At 49.8% G+C, this 24757-nt stretch overlaps 2 protein-coding genes across 4 annotated transcripts in view; both read right to left on the reverse strand.

Moving 5' to 3' along the window:
* Positions 1–13295, reverse strand: part of CSRNP2 (cysteine and serine rich nuclear protein 2) — a 31372-nt gene extending 18077 nt beyond the window's left edge. The window contains exon 1 of the mRNA XM_054012416.1: positions 13125–13295. The gene's annotated coding sequence lies outside the window, so the exon portion shown is untranslated. The remainder of the gene's footprint in view (positions 1–13124) is intronic.
* An 838-nt stretch (positions 13296–14133) lies between these two features.
* TFCP2 (transcription factor CP2) overlaps positions 14134–24757 on the reverse strand; it is a 41764-nt gene continuing 31140 nt past the window's right edge. For all 3 annotated transcript variants that reach the window (XM_054012675.1, XM_054012674.1, XM_054012676.1), the window contains 4 exons: positions 21636–21739; positions 20553–20695; positions 18734–18785; positions 14134–18544 (listed from right to left, as the gene is read on the reverse strand). In XM_054012675.1, the coding sequence (XP_053868650.1) occupies positions 18507–18544; positions 18734–18785; positions 20553–20695; positions 21636–21739 (337 nt within the window). In that variant the 3' untranslated portion in view covers positions 14134–18506. The remainder of the gene's footprint in view (positions 18545–18733; positions 18786–20552; positions 20696–21635; positions 21740–24757) is intronic.

Raw genomic sequence — 24757 nt, forward strand, 5'->3', positions numbered from 1 at the left:
AAAGGCCAGTTTCATTCATTCGCTGTATCCAATTACTTGAATTTACAGAAAATGCACTTGTAAAAACCACTCGAGACACACAGTGGCAGGTTGCACGGAGACCTCTGGAGCCTTTGAGCCCGAGAGACATGCATCTGCTAATCTCTCTACAGGGAATGGGCACACAGGCAGGGCTGGCAAGTACCGTATGCCAAAAGCCTTGCACCAGGGAAACATTTCAGAAATTTCTCCATAGCATCTTTCTATTAGGAGACCCTCTTGTGCCACATTCACTAGGGCTAGTCAGTGGGATTAGGATTTTGGTATGTTATCAGAGCAGGACAAGTGCTACTTGCAGCATTAGCAGGAAGAAACGATTCATATCCCGAAAGTGACTGCTTTTAAAATATAAAAGGTCATCTTAGGCAATATCTTTCAAGACAAAAAACGGCTTTAAGAGTTGGATACAGTTAAAGCAGCAATGGTGAAGGCCCTTACGCCAAGAGCGGTGAGCTTGCGTGAAGGCACAGAGCAGAGCAGACGGGAAGCACAGAAAGACCAAGGCTACAAGGTCAACTGGAGCATGCAGAGTTTTCACAGAGGGCGAAAATAAAGAGCGCCAGTGGAAGGCAAGATCTGAAGAGGGGGTGAGAATGGTCCCGTTTTGCACTGGAGAGAAGGTAGATGCTGAACTGTGCAGAGCAGGGACTTTGGGAGCCCAAAGACAACGCCCTTGACGTAGTTAAAGGTGGACGCTCAGGACAAGATGGTGAGCAGAACAGTTGTGGTGGACAGATTAAAGGGCCATGGGGTCCATAAGCTTTGGGGTGGAGGTGAGGATAGGCAGGTATGCACAGAGAGGTAGGAGGAGGAAAGCTTAGTGCCAGCACACCAAGATTTTTGAGCGCGGCCTACTTTTTGGGCGCTGAATTCAACACGAGAGAAGAATTCTAATCACCGAAGGTGGCAACAGGCAAGGGAACTCCACTAGAAAAAGCCAGCCAAGGACAAAGGTTTCCATACTGTGCTCCATGGCTGGTCGCACCATATCAACTCTTCTTGTTTCCATTTATTAAATGGCATACAAAGAAGCTGAAAACATTAAGTCTTCAATGTCAGCAATTGCTGTGGTTGCCTCAGGGTATTTAGCATGAACAGAAGGGGAGAGGAAGGTCCACGTGATCAGGATGGGGATGTCTCCAAGGTAACCTCTGCATTAAGATGTGGTCCATACCAGGAAGAAGTTTGAGGCCATCATGCCCAAAGGCTGCACAGAACTTCTCATGGCATCTCCTTTGTCTCAGGTCTTCAAGAAAGCGGATGGCTACCAGTTCAAAGCCAGTTAGAACTGGGCTGATTAACAAACAGAAGATCCATGAGACCCTACCAGTAACACATTGTGGCTGGAGAGCCTAGTTACTTGTTTGTAACCCATTATAAATTTAGCACCCACCACCAGGTTCCAGCTTTCAGTCACAATTAGAATCTTTCCATTAACGCATCACCATTGGAGGCGGAAAGCTGCCAAAGAATGCTTAGATCATTCACAAGGACTTCCTGTTGGCAAAAGCAGTACAGAAAACACCGAACGCGCTCCCACCAAGCAATGTTTGGAGAGGAATATATGACAGCAAGTCCCAATCCATCCAGTCTCACTGATCTCTGGTCAACATGCCAGAAAAATCCCCAGGAAAGCGGGTGAGAGAATTATTTTAGATACAACACTATCCACATAAAAAGGCATCACTATTATTCCTTAAGGCCATTTGCTGGGCCCAAATACCAGAATGAACTCGGGAGCGCTTTTCTCCTTCAATGAGGAAAAGCGGCTTCATGTCCATAGTCCTCCCTGTTTCCTTCATCTCCCACGTTCACAGGAGAAACTATTCTTCCTGTAACCAAAATGGAGTAGTTCTGTAGGGACCTGGGTATAGCTGACACCCAGAACCATAACAATGGCACAGCCAGATGATGGGCTGAGGGCTTCTAATCTACTTGAGACACACTTACAGACTGGTTTCCTACTTGCTTAAGTGTCTCCCCACGGGGAAAATTGACCAGAACAGTAACTGCAGAATAAGCTACTCTGGAATAGCTCCCCTTGTGGACACACTGTACCAGAATAAAAATGATTCTATTTCAGGACAATGCCTCATCTTTGGAAGCACAGTGATTACTCCAGAATAAAAAGTTTTCTGTTTTGGAATAAAAGTGTCCCCACATGGGGAGCAATAGCTTATTCTGCAATAGCTATTCTGGTGAATTTCCCTGTGTAGGCAAGCTGTAAGACTCTCTAAACTTTCATTATAAAGCAGACACTGACGCTCATTTTGCCTGAGTCAAGACTTCCACGGGGTAATCTCATAGACACCACGTAGTGGAAATGAAGGCTTCAAAACTTCGAGCTCCTGGGGTGACTCAAGGGAAACTCTTTACAACCCCAAGTCTTTTGGTTACCTCTGATCACTATTTACTCTCTTTGATTTGGTCCTTCCCCCCACCCACTGGCTGTAGGAATAGCCTTAGCCAGATCCCTCAAGTCTGCTACTTATTGGCATCTGGCTAGTCACTACAGTACCACTTCGTAATTCAGAAAAAAGTTTAATATTTCTTCCCTTCCCTCAGCTCATAGAGCAGGGGTTCTCAAACTGGGGGTCGGGACCCCTCAGGGCATCATGAGGTTATTACATGGGGGGGTCACGAGCTGTCAGCCTCCACCCCAAGCCCCGCTTTGCACCCAGCACTTATAATGGTGTTAAATTGATAAAGTGTGTTTAATTTATAAGGGGGAGGGGTCGCACTCAGAGATTCTGGGGGTTGCCCCGTGCCCAACTGCCTAGAAAGCTTCTCCAGTATCAGCATCTCTCTCTCGGTCTATAGACAGTAGCATAATTTTTTAAACCCTTTTTGCTTAGGGCAAGTTTTCACGCTGCAGAATTCAGTGGCTGGCCTGGTCATGTTTACACATAGAGCAGCTGTGGGAACACAAGACGCTGATCACACCAACATGGCAACTTTGGCTCTTTTTAATTTTTTGTCTTTAAATAAGCAGCTTGTAAAGGATAAAAGGCAAAAGTCAATTCTGTTCTCACATGACTCCTAGAATAGACCTTTGCTCTAGGCCAGTGGTCTCCAAAGTGGGGCTGCACAAGATGATCCACTGGGGGGGAGTGGCAGCAGGAGCGCTGCCGGAGGGGGAGGGGAAAAAAAAAGGGGGGGGCAGCCAGAGGAAGGGAGCAAGCAGGGAAGCTCCCCACCCTGCAGGCAGGGCCACCCGAAACACAGGGGCTTTAGGGGTGGCAGGGCCCTGGGCCAAGGGAGCCCCGGATCCCTAGCCTGCCGCTCTAAAGCCCCTTTTGGACCGCAGCAGAGTCCTCCGGCCTGTGGAGGAGCAGGGGCAGCCAGCGGCCGGAAAGAAGCGGCGCTTTCCCCTTCAAAGCCGCCTGGAGAGAAGCAGCGCTTTGAAGGGGAAAGCGCTGCTTCTCTCCGGCCGCTGGCTGCGCGGCTGCCCCTGCTCCTTCCAAATCCTCCGGCCCGTGCTCGCAGGGCTGCATTCCGAAAGGGGCTTTAGATCTGCAGGCCAGGGCCCCGGGGCCCCCTTAGCCCAGGGCCTTGCAGCCCCTAAAGCCCCTGTGTGTGTGTGTGTGTGTGTGGGGGGGGGGTGTCAGCTCCCAGAATCGTGGCCATGGGAGCGGTGCTGTGCAGAGCCACCTGCACACCCCCTTCACTAAACAGGAGCTGCCCCAGGTAAGTGCTTTGCACCTTCTGCCTGCCCCAGTCCTGAGCCTCCTCCCGCACCCCGACCCTAAGTGCCCTCCCACACCCTAACTCCCTCCCAGACCCCACACCCCCACCCTGAGCGCCCTCCCACACCCTAACTCCCTCCCAGACGCCACACCCCCACCCTGAGCGCCCTCCCGCACCCTAACTCCCTCCCAGACCCCACACCCCCACCCTGAGCGCCCTAACTCCCTCCCAGACCCCGCACCCCACCCTGAGCACCCTAACTCCCACCCTGAGCGCCCTCCCACACCCTAACTCCCTCCCAGACCCCACACCCCCACCCTGAGCGCCCTCCCGCACCCTAACTCCCTCCCAGACCCCGCACCCCACCCTGAGCACCCTAACTCCCACCCTGAGCGCCCTCCCGCACCCTAACTCCCTCCCAGACCCCACACCCCCACCCTGAGCGCCCTCCCGCACCCTAACTCCCTCCCAGACCCCACACCTCCACCCTGAGCGCCCTCCCGCACCCTAGCCCTAATCCAGACCTTCGAATCGCTGTATCCCAAAGTGTTAAACCAAGATTTTCAGAAATAATGAAGCATATTCAATCACATTGCTCACTAAAAATAATAATATTTTTTGAGAGAGCAAAAGGGTTTTGTACCCTTAATAAAATAAATTTAAAAAATATTGTTTATTTCATATTTCTCATCCTTTTTTAATTTATATTTTTGTGTACGTTTTATAATGTACATAACATATTAGTATAGTAGTACATGTATGATTTATACATAAATAAATATACATATATTGGGGGTGCGTGCTCAATTTTTTTTACTGATGGGGTGCGCGATCAAAAAAGTTTGGAGACCACTGCTCTAGGCCACGAGTGTCGAATACCCAGTCCACCTGCTGCAGTTACGTCAACTACATGAGGTTGTCAGAATCTTTAGCTTTAAACTAAAAAAAAAAAAAAAAAAAAAAAAAAAAGGCAGTTTCTAGCCCATGTCTCTGAAGGAAACCTTCGAGACAAGATCCAAGTGTACCCAGTCTTTCATTGCCTTTCCGAGTCTGCGGGCAACCGAAAAGAGGAGGTTACTTACCTGTAACTGGAGGTTCTTCGAGATGTATGGTCCCTCTTATTCCAAACGCGGGTGCACAAGCACACCATGTGCCAGAAGGTTTTCTTAGCAATGCCCCGTTGACCCGCGCACACGCTGTGCATCCCCTCTTGCTTGCAGAGTGTAGGATTAGCCATGCAGGTCGATGCCTCGCCAGTGACTCTCTTACTGCTGAGGAGACGGGTTCGCAGCAGAGGGGATGGAGTATTGGAATACAAATAGAGACCACACATCTCACAGAACCTCCAGTTACAGGTAAGTAACCTCCTCTTCTTTGAGTGAGGGTCCCCATATGCATTCCAAACCAGGGTGTGTAGCAATCAGTGTGAAGGTGGGTGCGAGGATGCGAGAGGAAGTGCAGTCTGTACTACGGCGTGGCCCACTGCAGCATCCACAGCTGCCCCTTGGGTGGTGGCATTGTGGGATGTGAAGGTGTGTACGGAGCACCATGTTGCTGCACAGATATCTGGCCACGAGATGTCTGCTAAGCAGGGTGAAGTGGCTACTTGTGCTCGCACAGAGCGTGCTGTAACTCTATCAGACGGCAGTATGTTGAATAGCATGTGGCATTCACGGATGCACCTAGAGACCTATTTGGAGATTTGTTGGGAAGAGAGAGCCTGGCCCTTGGACCGGACAGCAATGGCTACAGATTCGTTGATGCACGAAAAGCACGGGTCCTATGGAGGTAGAATGCCAATGCACAGCGGACGTTGAGGGTGTGCAAGGAGCTGTGTAGCTTGGGACAGAAGACAGGGAGGTGGATGCACTGATTGAGGTGGAATTCTGACACCACCTTTAGGAAGAACTTATGGTAGAGCCGTAAGTCCACCAGGTAAGGGAGGCCAGAACCGTTTGGGGGACAACCACCCCAGCCTCCAAATGGTCCTTCTGGGATCTATAGATGAAGAGAAGCCACAGCTGGAGGCCACGCATGCATAGATGTGTGTGTGGCGTCATGGGAGGTACAGGCTGCCATATGTCCAAGGAGGGAGAGAACGGCAGACCATGGTGCATGGGTTGTGGTAGAGGCCCACAATCATCACTGTAGCGTTGCAAAGAGGTCCTCTAGAAGGAAGACTCATGCTGCGATGGAGTAGAGCCACATGCTGATAAAGTCGATCGTCTAACTTCTCATTAATGCAAATACCCGGAGAGTGCGAAGGGCGAGGATGGCAGAGGCGAGTTCTTGTCAGGATAGCACGACAAGGGAGCTAGTCTTTGAGGTAGGGATACACCGAATAGCCAAGGCGGCGCATTTGTGCTGCTACCATGGCAAAAACTTTAGTGATGACTCACGAAGCCGTCTCTATGCTGAAGGGAAGGACTCAGGATTGGTAAAGGTGGTGGCCCATGCAGAAGCGGAGAAATTTCCGGTGAGTCAGGTGAATGCTGACATGGAAGTAGGCATCTTTCACATCGAGAACCGCAAACCAGGCCCCAGACATTGGGATAATCAATGTCAGCATCACCATATGGAATCTGGATTTCCTGATAAAGGTGTTGAGCACCTAAAGATCTAGAATGGGGTGCCACCCTTCTTCAGGTGGAGGAAGTACAGTGAGAAGCAGAGTGTTCGCTTCTTCTTGGAGGATGCGTTGAAGGGATGGGTTCCCAGGGGAAGCCCTGGGTGGGGAATGATGAGGGGGAAATGATAGGAATTCTATGGAGTATCCATGATGGATGATCTCCAGTACCCAACTGTCCATGTGAGCATGCCCCAATTGTGGGCGAATAGGGGAAGATGGCCCCCAATGACAATATGGGGTGCCGCAGGAGAACATGCAAGTCAAAACTGCTGTTTCAACTGCTGCTGGGTTGGGTCAAGCAGGTGATTGTGGCGGAGGCAGGGAAGCGAGGGCATTGTGAGCGGAGCAGTCTATGTGGCACCTCCTGCTGGTGTTGGTAGTATGTTGGCTAGAGGGCATGTGGTCGGGGACAGAATGGTTGCCGTTGCTGCTTGTGTCTCAGGGCCTGGGTGTAAACGCCAAGGGACCTAAGCATGGTTCAAAAGTCCTTCAGAGAATGGGGGGATTCATCTGTCTTCTCATTGAATAATTGGTGCTCATCAAAGGGGAGGTCCTCGATCAAGTTTTGGACCTCCCTGGGGGATCCGGACAATTGGAGCTACAAGTCCCTGGGCATCACGGTCACCAGAGAGCAAGAGGATGTGTCCATTGTGTTCACAGCAGCCTGGAGGCTCACCTTGGCCACCAGTCACTCCTCGTCCACCAGCGCCTGGAATTGCTGCGGTTGGTCTGGTAGCAGCTTGTCCCTGAACTCTGCTAGCCTGTTACAGCTGTTAAAGTCATATTTGGCTAGCAGAGCTTGATAATTGGCCATGCCGAACTGCAGTCCTGCTGAAGGAGCAGACTTTCCTGCCTAGCAGGTCCATCCTCTTTGCCGCTCTATCTGGGGCAGTAGATTTTTGAGGGTGTTTCGCTGCTGCATGGACCACAAGAGAGTTGGGGAATGGGTGGGTAAAAAGAAAGTCTGCCCCTTTAGCAGGAACAAAATACTGCCTCTCTATTCTCTTCTCTCTGTTCTCTTCGGTGTGGGGGCATAGGAGGCAGAAGTGCGCCACGCTGTACTCATCTGTTGCAGAATGGCCTCATTGATAGAGCCCCTGGGGTTGGAGGATGTCCAGGAGCGGATGCTGCATGACCTGGATCTCCTCCAACAGAATCTTCTTCCACCACCACAGTGCAAGTCCTGGTTCTGGCAGTAGTCATCAAACAGGGAGACAAAAGAGCCTCGTCCAGTGACGAAGCACCAGTGGAACCGGTTCCATATCTTCCTCCACCTTGTAAACTGACGGTCTGGAGAGTGAAAAGGGGCCAAAAAGAAGTGTCCCTGGGCACTGGTGGATCTAGCGGGTAACGGTACTAGGCCTCTGCAGTGGGGTCGTAAGCTGGAAGGTTATGGCAGGCTGGGCTGCAAGTCCGGATTCCGACAGGGCCTGGGAGAAAACGAGGGCTCCGGCTCTGAGAGACCCTCGGATTCTGAAGACCAGGGCCGGCTCCAGGCACCAGCTTGGCCACTCGGGAGAGGGGCGGCAGGTCTAGCTATTCGGCGGACGGTCCCTCACTCCTGCTCGGAGCGAAGGACCTTCCGCCGAATTGCCGCCGCAGATCGCGATTGCGGCTTTGGGGGGGGAGGGGGCTGCTTGGGGCGGCCAAAACCCTGGAGCCGGCCCTGCTGAAGATGGTTCCAGCAATGGGAGGGACTGTTGGTACCAGAGGGCTGTGATACAGCAACAGGACATGCTTCGCCGATAGCAGCAGCAAGGAGAGGGAAGTACCATGGCAAGCGGGGGTCCGGGAGAGGAGCGGAGAATGTAGGTATGGGAGGAGCAGCTCCTCCATCAAGAACAGAGGCTCCAACTGCCAAGAGTGCATGGAGTCCCCTTGGACACAGCCGAGGGCCCAGACGGCATCAGTGGTGCTGCTTGATCCAATGAGCCTAGAGGCACTGGCATGACAGACCGTGCGTGTGCTGGTGAGGGTGCCTGTGAGGTACTGAGGCAGTCGTCAGTACCACCAGATCCCACATGCACTTTGCCTGGCTCTCAGCGTGGTGCAGCTTGGGCGCTGGCCCAGACGGATCCACATGCGACCTCTCATCTGACCCGGCCTGGTTCGGGGAGGAAACGCTGGGCAATCCAGGAGGTGGATCTGCTCTTAGGTCTGGGTCCATGCTTTTTACCCTCATGGCAGGGCTTGTCCATCACCTTTGGTACTGATGGATCCAGAGCTTGGGAGGTGCTCGGAAGGGCGCTCACCGCTTGTGATGGTCTCTGTACCGGTGGTTCTGCGGGTCCCGGATCTGGGTGCTCCCTAGGGTGCATGGGTTCTTCCATTAACTTCCAGAGGCTAAGCTCTTGAGCCTCCCATATTCAGGGTGTGAAGGACTTACAAACAGCACACCGGGCCGTGATATAGGCCACGCCAAAGCAGTAGCGGCAACTCTGGTGCTTGTCGATCACAGAAAATGAGCACGGGCAAGAGGCACAGTTCTTAAGCCCATTTCCCCAAATGGGGAGGGGGGGGGGGAGAATTACACTATCTAAGAAGAAATATGAAACACTAAAACAGCTATGCACAACTATATACAGGAAACAGAAAGCAGATCACTCTCTCTTAGCAAGCTAAGACTCTGGCCATATGGTGGTAAGAGGGAACTGGAAAGGAGTGGACCGGCACGGCCTATTATATCCTCGTCTGTGAGCATGAGACACTGGTGGGGGGTCAATGGACTCTGCTAAGAAAACCATCTGACTCCGGTGCAAGGTGCGCATGAGCATCTATGTTTGGGATAGATAAAGGGACCAATCATACTCTAAGAAGAAATAATGATTCAGAGAAGTGTGAACTCCCTGCCATGCATTGGTCTCACAGGAGTGTTAACTTTAGAGGCTGATCATTTTAGCAGATGGATGGGGAAGGGGGACGAAATTATGAGTTTCCTGAAGAGGATGGGAAGAAGAGAAAGGAAGAGGAAGAAAAGAGAAATTGCAAGGATCCTAAGGGGAGCATATTCTCCCACAGAATGATGCTCTCTCTGACAATAAGGGACTGAACAATAAATGACAACTAAACTTTTAGTTCCATTATTGTGCACACTGCCACTGACATCAGTGGCAGCCCCACTGTGGCTCAAGGACTACACACAGGCCTCAATGTTTCGTCTGGTTTACAGTCCATAATTAGGTGTGGGATTCATCCCTATCCACAGAATGAACTCGACACTCCTGCTCTAGGTGGCACAGGGCGCCTTTAAGAATGGATTATGTTCAATCAGATCAGTCCAGAAATTCAGAAAGGCCGCATTTTATGCTGTGAAATGTTAAACTCCAATTTTCTTCCATCAAGGCAGCTTTAAGACATGAGGAATAGTCAATAAGAACAGGAACTAGCCTGCGCTTTCACCTTTACTTGAGAGAAGCAAGGCTGCTCCCAGCAGCTATTTTAAGTGATTTTGTTTTTGTTTTTGTTTGAACAAATGGGTAAGGGAGGCTCACATTCCTCCAAGTTGAAGCCTGCAGAGAAAGGGGTTCACACCCCTCTGCTGTGGGCTAAGCTCACCCAAGATCTCAGACTATGATCTCACTAGTTACCAATTATGCAGCAGGAATAACATTGCCCAGAATGACACGGCACCATCACTGCAGAGCAACACGCCCCACTGATGTAACGTGATGTCAGAGAGAGAACAGTGAAGCATGCTGAGGGTCTGGGAGAGAGCCGTGAACAGCTACTACTCCATATCTAGAGACCTCCACAAACACCAGCGAAAGCCACAAAGCAACGCATGCACTAGAGCAGCCCTTACGATACCTGCTCCCACTGGCCAGGTGTCGGTAGCTGCATTAGATATAAAATGAACAATTCTATACCTGTGCCAGCATGCAGAGTAGTCTATACTCTGAACTGTTTCAGAATAAATGTAGAGTGGCTTGCTTCAGCGAATGCCAGACAAACGTGTGTGGTCTACACCTCTCCAGCATACTAGTGAGTCTAGATTATACAGCACTCCAAGGCACAATACTGAACACAACAAACACCATGAAATGATTGTAATGCCAGAGAAGAAATAGCAAGCACAAAGAATCTAACCCGATGTCGACCATTCCTCCTAAAGGCAAGTAAAGCACCCCACTCTTTTACAAGGGCATGCATTCTAATAAGAAGCCTGTGTAATGTATTTGATATGCACGGTAAAGGGATTTGCATTGGGTTTGATTGTACTTCAGAAGCAGTTCCCTCAATCATCAACTTCTATTTAACTGGCTAGGGCTAGAACAGAGGGTGTATGGTAACCATTTCAACAGGCGGAGGAAGCTCTGTGCAGGTTCCAGAAGTTGAGTATCAAACTAGAGCAGGGGTAGGCAACCTATGGCACGCGTACCAAAGGCGGCTCGCAAGCTGACTTTCAGTGGCACTCACACTGCCCGGGTCCTGGCCACCGGTCCGGGGGGGGGCTCTGCTTTTAAATGAAGCTTCTTAAACATTTAAAAAACCTTATTTACTTCACATACCATAGTTGAGTTATATATTATTGACTTATAGAAAAAGACCTTCTAAAAACGTTACAATGTATGACTAGTATCAGGGGGTATGACTGGCACGCGAAACCTCACATTAGAGTGAATAAATAAAGACTCGGCACAGCGCTTCTGAACGGTTGCCGACCCCTGAACTAGAGACTGGCTACAAGAATGTGAATAACCATTAAGGTTCCCATCACCATCTGACTGGATGCAGATCCAAGAATTTCACCTCTGAAGTGTAGTGAGAGCACAGAGAACCCAGGCAAGACCTCAAATGGCTTCTATATAGTTGACTAGGGCAGTGTCATCAAAAACCCATGTCAACAAGCCACAGAAAATAGGTTAATTACACACTAGATTAGAGACTAACCACTGTGATGGGACAATGCATGACGTGACAGCTTCCTGGTAAATGTCAAGAGTTCAGCACTTACTGCCCAAGCGGTTTACAAACCAGTCAGGATTTCCCACTGGGTTCAGCTATCATCCGTTGTCAGCCATTCAGATGTGTGGCTATTTTATTTCACACACCGGGCTCTAACTCGAGTAGGGCGGACACGCCAGAGATCAAGTCTCAGTCTGTTCATTAAAACAACAACAGGTTCTGGAAGAATAGTGCGCCACAAGAGTCACACCAGGATCATGGAAGCTCCAGACCCTCCATTCTCCACCAGTGGTAGCAATGGTGAAAGTTATAGCACGCTCAAGGCACAGATTTATTTCTATTCACCACTGTATCAAAATGACAGCACCTGTGCCCCATCTACACTACAGCTTATATGGTTGCTACCACCAGAGGTAAATAGCCTGGATTTTCCTAGTGTAGATGCACCCTAAGATATTAGCTTTCACAAATGCTATGGCTAGACGTACCTTTTAAAACTCTTACAGAGCCTCCTCTTCACAGCTAAACTCATCTGCAAAAGGTGCAACCCCAATACATGCCGATGCTCACAGAGGCCCGTTTAATATCAGAATCAGGCCTTTAAGGCTTGATCAACCCCAAGTCACCCATGGTGACTTGATGGGCATCAAGGTCATGTTCCAAAGACTTTGATATTAGGGTTACTGCTGGATAACGATAGGGAAATCCATACTCATCCATGACCTTCTTCCTGGCCAAGCTTCAAACAGGACAGGTGTAAGGTCACAGAGTCAGAAACTGCACTAGCTCTGCTGGGCTCTACTGAGGTTTTCCTCGCCTGGTTTAAAAGGGAAAGATTTCACTCAGACCAAGGTGGAAAGAGTAGCGCGAAGCTGAGGGGGCAGCTCGCCCCGATCACGTCAGTGAGAAGGAAAGAGGGGGGCACATGGAAGTTACTATGGCTCCAAGACTCCAGCAGGGCCAGCTCTATCCCCTCTGTGACCTTAGCTCCTGCGATAAATGGGGCTGGGGGAGGGGAGCATGCCATGCCACACTGACCCCTTGGCCTGGATGCCTGTGAGGAAACATGCTTTCCAGCACCGCCTACAAGAGAATGGGTCCAGTCACATCACCAAGAGCCCGTTCCCAGCATGCAGCACTGGGATGCTTTACTACCCCCAACCTCCTGCCCTGAGGGGGAAAAGTCACAATCTTCCATCCATCCTGCCCCCTCCCCCCCAAAAACCCACAATGTCTCCGGTGACCCTGGGCCAGGGAAGGATCCAGAATGACCCCTACAGCTCATCCCTCCCAGCTCCAACTCAAGGAGCATAACCCAAATGCCCCCGCCCCCCCCAAAGCCCCACACTACAACCCTCAGCACAGCACCCCATCCCAGGGGGAGGTGCTGCCTCACCTGCCCCTCCAGATACATCCTCCACAGTCCCCTATGACAGCCCCCCCATTAACATGCAGGGGTGAAAGGGATGGTCCACCTGCTCCCCCATTCCAGGCAGAGGGGATGCCCCCCCCCCATTCTGCAACCTCCGCACCAACACCCAAGGGAGCAGGGTCACCCCACCTACCCTCCAACACCATTTGACCGCCCCACCCAAGGGGGAGCAGATGCTGTATCTGCCCCCCCCCATACCCTTCCAGTCACATATGCCCCCCTACATGTGGGAAATGCCCCAATCCCCCCAGGAGACGTGAGGGGAAGAGCCCCCCCATATTTGCCCCCCCAGGAGACGTGAGGGGAAGAGCCCCCCCATATTCGCCCCCCCCCCAGGAGAGGTGAAGTAGCCCCCATGCTCCACCCGCCCCCACTAGGGGTCGGGGTCCCCCAGCCCCCCCCGGAAGGGGCTACTGCCCCCGCGTCACTCACCGGCTGCGGGTCCCTCCCCGCCGCTCCCTCCTCCCCGCCGAGCGGGCCGGGGCTGCAGGGCGAGGCCCGGGCTCCCGGGCGGTTCCGCGCCAGGAGGAGCGGGGGGAGGGTCCGGCCGGGCGGAGCGGGGCGGAGGCGGCTCGGCGCTCTCGGGCTCTAACCGGACACACCCGCCCCGGCTCCGCTCCGCGATAACAATGGGGCTGCCGGCGCAGCGCCTCCCCTTATATAGCCCGGAGCACGTGACTTCTCCCCCGCCCGGGCGCGGGGCAGCTTGGGAAATAGAGTTCTGACGGCCGGGCCTGCGCACTGGCCGCTGGGAGTTGTAGTCCGGAAGGAGGGGCTTGCTGGGAGTTGTAGTCGAAGGCCTAACCCCCAGAGCAGGCTGGATAAGGCTGGGAGACACAAGCTCTCGCAGCTGCAAAGGCAAATCAGGCCCTGGGAAGAAGCAGGGGAGGAATAGAGTAGTGCAGGTTAAAAACCAAGCCGGCGTGCAGGAGACCGGGTGGAGAGATGCATTTTGTAAAAGAGCCACCCCTGCTTTTTGCCTTCCGAGGGTAGAGCCTTTAGAAGAGTACAGCCAGGCTTTTCTCTAGCTGCTCCAGCGCTAGGAGCTTTTGGGTTTTTTTTTTTTTATTAAAGCATAAGCTTTTTAAAAAGTAAACTGTCACATTCATAACACACACAACTGCAGCTTTAACATCACATAGCAGAACAGCAACAGAGAGCAGGGCATACGGAGGAATAAGGTGAAGCTTTTGCTCTTCCACAAATTTAAGGTATCAAGAGTGCAGGCAACAACCGAGGAATCCGGGCAAAAAACCCACCCACCATACACACACTTCCCCTCCACCGCGCCCCAAAATCCACTATCTGCTTTGTGTCCCTGAGTACCTATCTTCTGTACAACACAGCTCTTTGCCTGCCTGCAGCAAGAGCTTGTCCAGACAGCTGAAAGGAACAAGGCTGGGGTAGGCTCCAGTATTGCAAAATGAATTCGCTTTAGTGCAAAGGTTAGGTTCACTTTAATATACTCACCCTTCAATTACAAAGAGTACAAATGATAAGTAATGTAATATCTTAGATCACCACTGGATGGAGTGTGTGCAATAAAGATGCATTTAGCAGAAGGGTCCTTGGAGCCTCTGTGCATTTTCAATCATTGAGGTCTCCAGGTCGGAAACTATTCTCTCATTCTCCCACGTACAGCGATCGCCAAGCCTTACAGATCATTAAACACAATCTTTACAGTTTAAACCCCAAGGCAATCATGAATCAGTTACAAAAAGAAACAAGAATTGAGAAGCAACAGCTGGATTAGCTAGATCTAAGGAAGAGAAAGTTAAAATTCAAACAGTAACTCCACAAATCTTTTAAGTGTAAACTCCACAGTGATGATGGAATCAGCCCACCCATTGAAGAGTTCTAACAAGACCAGCAAAAAATCAACTTAGAAAGACGATAAGAGGACCCCCATTAACCAATCCCCAGATCAGCACTTACACTAAGATAAGCCGCCACCATATGTTATCAACAGAACTTCAGGTTGAATTGTTAGTAAGGGTAGTAATGGGATAAATGCAATCTCTGCAGTGAAGAAGCCCAACTGCTGAGCTCTGGGTGTAAACAGCTCCAGATGGAAGAAATAAGGTGGCCAGAAGTGGAATTACAGAGGAGTCTAGACAAGAGATTAGAAAGGCCAGAACCAGCCGGAATAAGCAAAAACACCTTATTTTAGGAAGAGTGAGCAGCTGCAGCCTGATGTAGGGGGTCAAAGGGCAACTGAGTCAAAAAGCAGTTGGAGAATCTAAGCCCCAGACTAGTTAAAAATCAAGTAAGAATCAGTTTATGAGTACAGGTTTCAGAGTAGCAGCCGTGTTAGTCTGTATCCGCAAAAAGAACAGGAGTACTTGTGGCACCTTAGAGACTAATGCATCCGATGAAGTGGGCTGTAGCCCATGAAAGCTTATGCTCAAATAAATTTGTTAGTCTCTAAGGTGCCACAAGTACTCCTGTTCTTTCTATGAGTACAGAAAGCTTTCCAGCAGATTCCAATTCTCACATTAAATTCAGTTTCTTTTCAATCCACTATACAGCTTTATATGGGGCAAGTTTCAATTACTGGTCATTCACTTAACATCTACTGTATTCTGTTGCTGGGGATTCTGTTTCTAGCTCTGCTTGTTAAGTACACTAGGACTACTAATTCTTGCTCTTAAAAGGACAGGCAGAAAGACAACATGCAGCACTGTTTTCCATCCAGTAGGAATCTGAGAGGTGCTGTATGAAAACTTTTCACAATATAACATGAAGTGCATTGGATGGACAGTGTCAAATTAGACAGGACCCAGAAGGCAAGCAAGAGCCCAGTTTCAATGAAGGAATTCTCTACACAGCCTGTCACCAGCTTTTTCCAAACATTCAATAACTTTGTCACTTACCTCGATCAGCTGATGATGGGAATGAAACCCACCAAAAATTGTTTGCTCTAAAAATCCAAATGTGGGTATCAATTCAAATGGAGAGTTTTCATCTTCATTAAATTAGCTAATAAGGAAGTCAAGTGATTTCTTTAGTGAAGCTGTTTAGGCAAAGAAGCAGTTGATCAAGAGGATTTCTATTTCCCCTTTATTTTAATCGTTTATTTCCAGTACTGGCCATTAAGTTTCACGGGGGAGAAGAGGTGAACCTCTGGCTGTTCTGCCCTCTAACCCTTCTCTGAGGGACTGTTTAACAAGCTGTTGTAGATCAACAACACAGACGCACAAGTTTATGTTTTCAAACAATGGATTCATTAAGAATCTGTACGCACCCAGAAACATGGATACAAAATAGTCAACGTCTGTCACTATTGTACATTTTCTATTACGCCTCTTGCATACTGAGAACCCGGCCCCCCAGATTAAAATACAGGCATCTTCCCAATCTATCACTGATGTAGTACAATAGATACAAAAGGCCAGCTGCCAAAAGGATAGCACCTCTGTATGCAGAGTTCATAGTCCTGTCAATTCATCAGTAGCGCACACCGTTCTTCAGCAGGGAAAGCAGGTGAAATCGCTCCAGCTTTTTCTAAGCTTTTCTTGGCATCTTTAGCCCCATCGATTTAAGCGGCCGAGGCCTCCACGTTTATTAGGCAAAGATCCATAGCCATTTCAGAGTGTTTAGATCTAAGTTCAAGATTCAAACGTGACAACTGTTATGTCACAAGCCATCAAAAAGCCAGGTAGAGGAACAATGCAGGTTGCTGCCCACAACTCAGGCCGTGATACAAAGGGGCTTTCAGAGCGTCCTTTTAAGCAAAACCCAGAAAAAAACCAACTGCTTTGGCATTGAAGTGAATTCAGCCCTGGGTGACAAAACTGGATAGAAGAGGCTGTCCCGAAGTCCTCTATTTATCCCCAGAACAGGTATAAAACAGCAAGCAGCACAGCATGTTCACACATTGTCCTGCAAAACATTACTCACCATCAACCCGGAGGGGCTATTTTTGGCTCAGTCTCTATGGCTCACTCAGTTCTTCGCCAACAATGATGCCAATGACATGGCATTGGCAGGTCTTTGCTAGGAAACGTGGGGGGAAGGAGGGGGCAAGGACTTCCAGCACCTTTCACACAGGGGCTACCAAGCAGCCATCAAACGGCCAACAACTCTTGCGCCATCGCTGAGTTGTTTCATTATTTCCAATCCAGTCTAGAGGTGAAAGGCTCTCAGACGCATCACTAAATAGCATCTACAGAAGCCATCATCGTCAGAGGGAAGGGGGGATTGGAACAGATACATAATGGTTGCCATCTTTAGGGCTTTCCAATGAATTGGAGGCAGAGGGGAGTTCATACAGGTCCTCTTAGGGTTATAAGAAGAGCAGTCAATATCTTACCAGCTGTTTAGAACTATGGAGATACGATTGTCAGACTGTCGCATACGCAGCATTACTCCCCGCCCCAGCTAGGCCTTTCCTGGTCCAACTCAGAACCTGGCATTTCCTGCCTTGTGTTGGTTAATGTCACAACCTAATCATTTGAACACATCTGCTTTGTATTCTGTTTCTTGTAAAAATATTTCATGTATGTTTATAAAAACCATCTGTTTACCCAAGAACCTGACATTCTGGGCAAATATAAATCCAGGCCTCACTTTATTATAAGATGCTTTTTATTTAGAACATCTTCTTTCAAGCTATAATAGGTGCTCTCACAAAGAGGGGACGTGTGCTCAGGCATCTGTTTTAGAAAGCAGATTTTATTTTTTTTTTAAAACACCCAAGAGACCCAACGGCTGCTGTCCTGGAAATCTGTATGTAGGCCCTTTCGTCGCCATGGCGTTTTCAGTAGCTTTAAGCACAGCCTGCAGGTTCTTGCTATGTCAATCTTTTTCAGTGCTGGTCCCATACTCTTCCAGCTCCAAAAGTGACTTTCAGGCCAATGAGACATAAAAGTCAACATGCCAATAAAGTGTCACCCAAGTTGACAATGAAGGTACAGCAGAAGTTTATCACTTCCCCTCCACCTCAAAGATCAAGAATTTTAGTTCCTTTTTAAAAAAAAAAATCATACAGGAAACAGACCATATCATCAGTTAGCTAATTCATCATCAAATTTCATTTTTTTTTTTCAAAGTCACGTGAGCTTTGAGAGTAAAGCCATGTTTGTCCATATAGACAGTGACCTTATAAATCCATGAGAATGGAGTTAGTTCCTGACGGTCTTGACACGGACATGGAGGACAGAACTACAAGCAATCTCTTTCTCACATGCACACGCAGGAACTAAACCACCAAAGATCGGGAGAATGAGAATAATGCCTTCACCATGCAGCTGTCCGACAAGGTCAAAGAGAAGCTTAAAAAAATAATGCTTCCCCCCCCCCCAGTTCCATCAGTGCAGTTGGAAGGTTTATTTTGGGGGGTGGGGTGTTTGAGAGGTTGCTGTGTATGCCGGAGATGTTGCTGGGTTGAGTTATTAGAATAGATGTTCACTTGCAAGTCTCCAGCACAATCACAGGAGCCGACACCTCTCAAAATGTAACACACTTATCATTAAACCCATACGCAGGTCCCAAGACACAAGGGCAAGTTCCTATCAATAGCGAAGGACAACACAACCTGGCAAGTTTAGCCTCCCATCTGCAACTACTTCCATTTTAAACTCCAGAGGTTAAGCAGTGCGCTATCATCGGCAGCAGGCTGCATGCCAGAAGAGTTACGGGGGGGGTGGGGTGGGTCACCTGCCAGAAGGTACGGCGCAGTAACAACAAAGCTCGGGATCTTTACAGAAGCCTCCCATGAATTTCTGATCTCTGCTTGCATCCTCGTGCAATAGGCGATGGGTCTTTGTGTGTGATGAGAGGTGGCGACGGGCTCTCTCCTAGTCCAGTTCCCTCTTATTTTAAGATGATGTGGTAGCTATCATTGGTTTCAGCTGGAAAGAAAGCAAAGCAGCGTCAGACATCTCCAACCACAAGGAAAGCAGCTTTCAATTTCAATTCAACATGCCTCTTTCTATAGAAGAGTTCTCAAGACTGCCAAACAAGTGGTGGGGGGGAGAGACACGAAGAGGAGAGAGGAGCACCCGCTGTTTTATAAAGGCACATTGAATGAATTCAGTTACCTTTCATTGTGTCCAGAACAAAACACGATTCGTCTTGGAAGTTCTGTATCATCTGAAAGAAGGCATGAGATCAGTTGAATCCATAAGTTTAGGACCGAGGCTCGATTTCATATATGTATTAGTCATTTAATGGTGGGGTTAGGCACGGCCCCTTGAAAGAGCTGGACGCTATTCAGCCACTACAGTGCTTTGGGGTGTATAGAATGCACCACCTGGAATATTTATTCCTCCCTCACACCCAGAATGGGGGGGGGGGGGGTATCTGAAATACAGCAGAACCAAACCAGCCAATCAAACAAGAAAACAGATATTGAAGCCCCTTCCCAATTCCTCAAATACGAGAGAGAACGAATGAGAACGCATGCACATATCAGGGTGGCTGGCCCCTTAAGAAAAAAAAAAAAAAAAAGATAAGATGGGGGGGCCTAACTTGCCTCCCCAGCTGTGGAAAAAGCCTACAAGGCAGCCTAAGGAATTGCAGCCAGCACTCCCACTAGATCTCCCTTCCCTCCCCAGGGACCAGCAGTGCCTCACCGAGTCCCACGTCCCACAGTGGGACTCAGTGAGGAGGTGAGACAAGCTGGTCACAGATGGACTGAGGCTCATCTCCCCTTAAGGGGCTGGCCACCCTGTGACAGTCTGGTTATAATGAAGTGTTAGTGGCAATATTGTTACATGCTGGATGGGCAGCGTTTGCTCAGGGCGTTTCCATTTATTTTTAGATTCAAGGCAGAAGCTCCGCTTCCGGCATCACATCCTTGAAGTCAAGTAGCCAGCACAGAGGCTATTAGTAAGAGCTTTGTTCACCTTTCTAGAGACCTCTTGGCAACCTTTATGGCAGGAGTCGCACCACCTACCCCACCGGCTTGTGCCAGTACTAGCGGAGTGGGCTGAGCGGGCGGCAAACCCAGCTGGGAGGCTGGACTTCTCACTTCCCTTCTTCTAAAGTGGACCTGACGCTGGCCACACACATGCTGCAGCTAACCGCCCCTCCCAGCGGTTCAGTTGCACTGGACAGTGAGGGTTATATGGATCCCACAGGCGTTAAGAGAGACCTAGGAGATCATCCAGGACTTTGCCCATAGACAGGATGGGCCAGGTATTAGGTGGATACTTCACTGTGGGCCTGGTTCTCATTTACATCAAGACTCTTTCCCAGCTCTCTAGCAATGTAAATGTGCCCAACTTCACAAGAAGACTCAGGCCCTCTGCACACAAAGCCATCTGGGAAACCCACTCGAAATGAGTAATTCCAGCTTTCCCTTTAAAACAGGCAACATTGGGTGGATCAGATCTTAAGTGCCACGGCCTAAGCACAGACCTGGGAGCCTGGATTCCCTCCAGGGCCTTATTTGGGCCCTGACACCAATTCTGTGGCCTTGGGCACAGTTTTGGCATCTGTAAAATGGGGATAAATGGGGGTGGGGGTTCAGGATTAATGCTTTGAAACTGAGGAACGCAAGTAGTATTACAGGTGAGAGCACAAATGCAATTGTAAAATCTAGCCCGTTGGGCTCTGCAGACAGGTACGTAGGGCCCCTAAGCTGTTTACCTGGAAAGGGCCAATATTCAAACCACTCCCTGTCCATTTGCAACCCTTAGCACGTTTCCCCATGTCAGAGATCATAGAACCAGACAAGGTTGGCAACAGACTGAAAGTAGCTGGCTGGGATGATTTAGCTGGGAATTGGTCCTGCTTTGAGCAGGGGGTTGGACTAGATGACCTCTTGAGGTCCCTTCCAACTCTGATATTCTATGATTCTAGCTGAGCCACCGTGACTCGAAGATCCCTCCAGGCTAAGTGCCAAGAGGCACTTACCTCATCGCTGATCAGTACGTGTATTCCTGTAGGGCCTTGTTTGTAGATATGGCTGATCTGTCGAGAGGAGATACTGAAGAGCTGGGCAATTTTTTCTGTCAGTTCCACTGCTGTCAGCTCTTCCAGATAGATAGCGTGATATACTGCAACAGGGACAAGAGCAGTTGTAATTAGTTTCCCAAGCATCTATTGTGACCGTGTCTGAGTTGCCTGAATACTGTAAATATTATGGTAGTGCTTAGGCACCGCAGTCATGGATCACGGCCCCACTGCTAGGTGCTGTATAAACAGAATGGAATGACCCTCCCATCTCAGTAATGGTGGCCAAACGTGACTCCGCACCATTCCCGGCTATTTCCACTCAGCCAAAAGAAATCAAAGTGCGACTGACGAGCCCCCTTGAATACCAATGCCATCGCCTTGGAGAGGACATGGGGAAGCATGCGGGTTATGGAGTCGTAACAAGACAGAAAGACAGAGCCCACTGGCTTTGCAGCTTTCTCCCAGAATGCCGAAAGTGGATGTGCTGGCATCAAGCCACTCCAGAAAAGTAGGTCAGTCAGTGCGTCTAGGCCATGCTGGATTCTCAAACAAGCTATAATTTATCAGCCCAGTGTAGGCACCGTGCCAACCATGAGATGCCGCAGCCACAGTTTTAATTGGGGAGGAGAAAACCAGCAGGCTGGAATGATGGCAGGTCAACACAGAGCCCTCCTTCCAACCCACTCAACCTTCCCCTATGTGAGATTACGTGCATTATGGTAATGACTAGAGGCACCAGCTGAGACTGAAGTCCCATTTTACTGGGCACTGTACACATATTGAGAGAATATCAAGCCCTAAAGAGCTTAAAATAGACAGAAACAGTGTCAGCAGGGAAGTGACTTGCCCAAAGTGGAAGAGCCAGGATTAGAACTCAGATCATCGGAGTCCCTGTCCAGTTCTCTATCCACTGGACCACGTTGCTTCTCCTCGGAGATGACTGGTATCCTACTTGCTGCTTTAGTAGAGATCCCACAGCACTAAGCCAGAACTGCAGCACGCGAGGGGAGAAAGCACGTCACCCCTTCTGGAAACTCTTACCAAAGAAAGTACTGTTTGCCGGCTCCCCATCCTCATGCTTCTGCTGGTCCCTCAGCGGCTGAGGCTCCTGGCACACGTAGATGGTCAGCCTTGGCCGTACCATCCTGCGGGAGGGAGGGCGGAACAGGTGAATACCACTGAGTTTACCATGAGCATGTTTCCAGTTTCCCTGATGCTCAGGTCCCACGCTCCACTTTTCAGGCTCCTTGATGCAGAAGACCAGACACACAGGCCTGTCTTCAGGCAGAAACAAGAGGGAGATCACAGCAAGTTTTGTTTCATGGAGACAACACAAAAAAAGGAGGGGGCGGGGAGAAGAGGAATCAGGCAGCATTCAGACTCCTGGCCAATTAAGGGCCGTGAGGACTGGCTGCCAAGTGTCCCATTCAGCCCTCTTAAGTGGGATTAATAGCAGCTGGGAGTGGATGGGCTGGGGTTTAAATCAGGGAGACCCTAGGCTGCAGAAAGAGCAGTGGATAACACTGGAATAGGAAACAGATGAAGCTTGTCACAGCAATTTCTGAGTTGAGTCAGCTAGGAGGTGACTAATGTCTGCTCCCCCACCCCCATGCAAAGCTGCGACAACGTTTCAGTGCTATCTCACCAGTCATCCGACTTGGTACATTAACTCCCTGGAATGCTCACACGAGCACCGACTCTTGCCGTCCCTTATCAGAAATCCATGCTCTCCCAAAACACACCCTGATATTAGTACACCACCTGTGGCTCTGTGCTTCTCTGCCTGGTTGCAATTCCTGCAACAGTTTCTCCACTACCTGATCCTCCATCTCGGGCACAGGGTGATTGGAACTGCAAGCTAGTCCCAGAGGCTTCACATGGAGATGCAAGGAAAGCTCCCTAATGGAGGAACTTGCCCACAAGAGACGTTTCTTTCCACCCCCGTCACCTGAGGCCAGATTTTGCGACTGTCCAGCACTAATGATCCAGTCCAGATTTTCAAGAGAGCTCAGCTCTTATTCACGCACCTCAACAAAGATCTGGATTCTCAGAATTGCTCAGCACCCAATATGCAGAGCTCTTGAAATCTGGACCCTTATTGGTTGGGCTGAGGCCCTAAAAATATGACTAAGTGTTTCTTAGGGCTGGTTTACACTACCACTTAAGTTGATGCAACTTACGTCGCTCAGGGCTGTGAGAAAGCCACACACATTACATCGACCTAAGCGCTGTCCACACCAGCACTATGTCAGCGGGAAAGTCTGTCCTGTCGATATAGCTTCTGCCTTTCGTGGAGGTGGAGTAGTTATGCCAACAGGAGCACGCTCTTCTGTCGGCCTAGTGCATCTCCACCAGACGTGCTACAGCGGCATAGTAGTGTAGATATGCCCTTAGAAGCATCTAATCCTCTTCTGAACCCTGCTACGCTCTTGCCCTCGATGGTATTTTGTGGAAGAGTTTTCCAGGCATTAATTTTCCAAAATGTATAACTATTTTCCTTTAGCGATTATGCATTTGTTGCTTTGCAATGTCACTGAATGCTCTCAAGTTTTTGTTACAAGGAGGGATAAACAGAAGCATCCAGTTTAGCTTCTTTACCCCATATGTTTTACCCACCTTGCGTCCCTTTGTCGTCCTCTCTTAACAAAACCCAACCTTTCCTCACCTGGAAGTGACCCTTCTAATCATTTTCACTGTGTCTCTGGACCCCTTCTATTTTTGTTCTATCCATGGCAGACAGCTCAAGGATACCCCCAAACTGATGCAAAGAACTCATCGAGTTCCTCTGGAACACTGTCGTCCTTCCTAATCCTTTCCTTCCCACTCATCCAGATGACCTACCAATTTTCTTGCAGGCTTCCTCCTTCTGCCATAAGAAATTCACAAGTGCCTAGACCTGAATTCTGGACCTTCTAGCTCCAAAGCATCATCAGCAACTTAAATTTGGCTTTCGAGCTGTATGGTCTTCGCTTTTTCTGAACTGGATTATCACTTTAAAGTTTGACTAGATGGGGGATTTTCTTGTTTTTACCTTGTTTTTCCAATGGTTTGCATGCCGAGGGAGTGGAACTCAGTTTCCCTGGGTGTTACTGGTTTAACAAGGTGAGGGGAGAGGGAGTTTGTTGTTACAGAGGACCGGAGAGGGAACTTGGGACCCCAGCCAATGGCCTAGAGGACGGATACCTCAGCGACTGGTGACCTGATGACCCGGAGGCCCAGCTCAGGAGTCGCAGACGGTTCTGGCCAGTGGGAGGACAATGGGCTGTAAAGAGAGGACCCCGATGAGAGGACCCTGGTGATCTAACCAGCGGTTCCAGCCAGAGGACAGAAGAGGGGAGAGGAGGCCCAGGCGACCCTGTTTACCTGGAGAGAAGACAATGGACACAGGCGGGGCTTGGGGCCAGTGATATCAGATGCCCAGCTGGGAAGCAGGGGCTCTGGGCTGGGGATAGGGGGCAGGCAGAGCCCACCTGGAGGCAGGGGAGACTTGGATGTGCTGTGCTGAGGGAGGCCAGGCCTGAGGCCGAGAGTTTCCTGTGCTGTGTTCAACGCTCACTAACCCCTCCTGTTTTATGCTGTCTGAGAGTCGCTCCGGTCTAGAGAACAAGGTTGCATCAACCCCTTTGGGGGGTGGAGGCCCCAGGGGTCCAGAGCGAGTGGACTCCCTGAGGGGCCCATGGCGAGAAACAGGTGTGCTAAGGCTCAGAGAGGTGCGGCTCCAGGAGGTGGAGGGGCCTAACCCGAGAGAGAGTGGACTCCCGAGAAGGGCTGTCTCACTTAAAGGGGCACCCCCCCACAGACCGCACGGGGCCAAGCGTGGGCACGATCTGCGAGTCTGTGATAGAAGGTCAGATCTTGAAGAAGGATTTTGCTTTTAAACTGTGCTAGGCTTTTCAACAAATCCATGAAATCCCTGGCTTTTTTCCTGCAGATTTTGGAATAAGGTTAGCCCTGACATTTCTAACCTGTCACAACATTTTGCTGTCATGCCGCAGAAGTCCTCCTTTGTCTCGGGTTTACGGCGGCACTAGGCATTACGGCAGCAATGCACTGATAAGCCAGAGGCCCAGTCTACACTGAAGTTTTGCTGGATTAGTACATCAGTCAGGGCTGAGATGAGGTGGGATTTGTGACCAACATAGCTATGCTGGCAAGAGCCCTAA

Source organism: Malaclemys terrapin, chromosome 23, assembly GCF_027887155.1.
Source record: "Malaclemys terrapin pileata isolate rMalTer1 chromosome 23, rMalTer1.hap1, whole genome shotgun sequence".
Taxonomy (NCBI): Eukaryota; Metazoa; Chordata; order Testudines; family Emydidae; genus Malaclemys; species Malaclemys terrapin.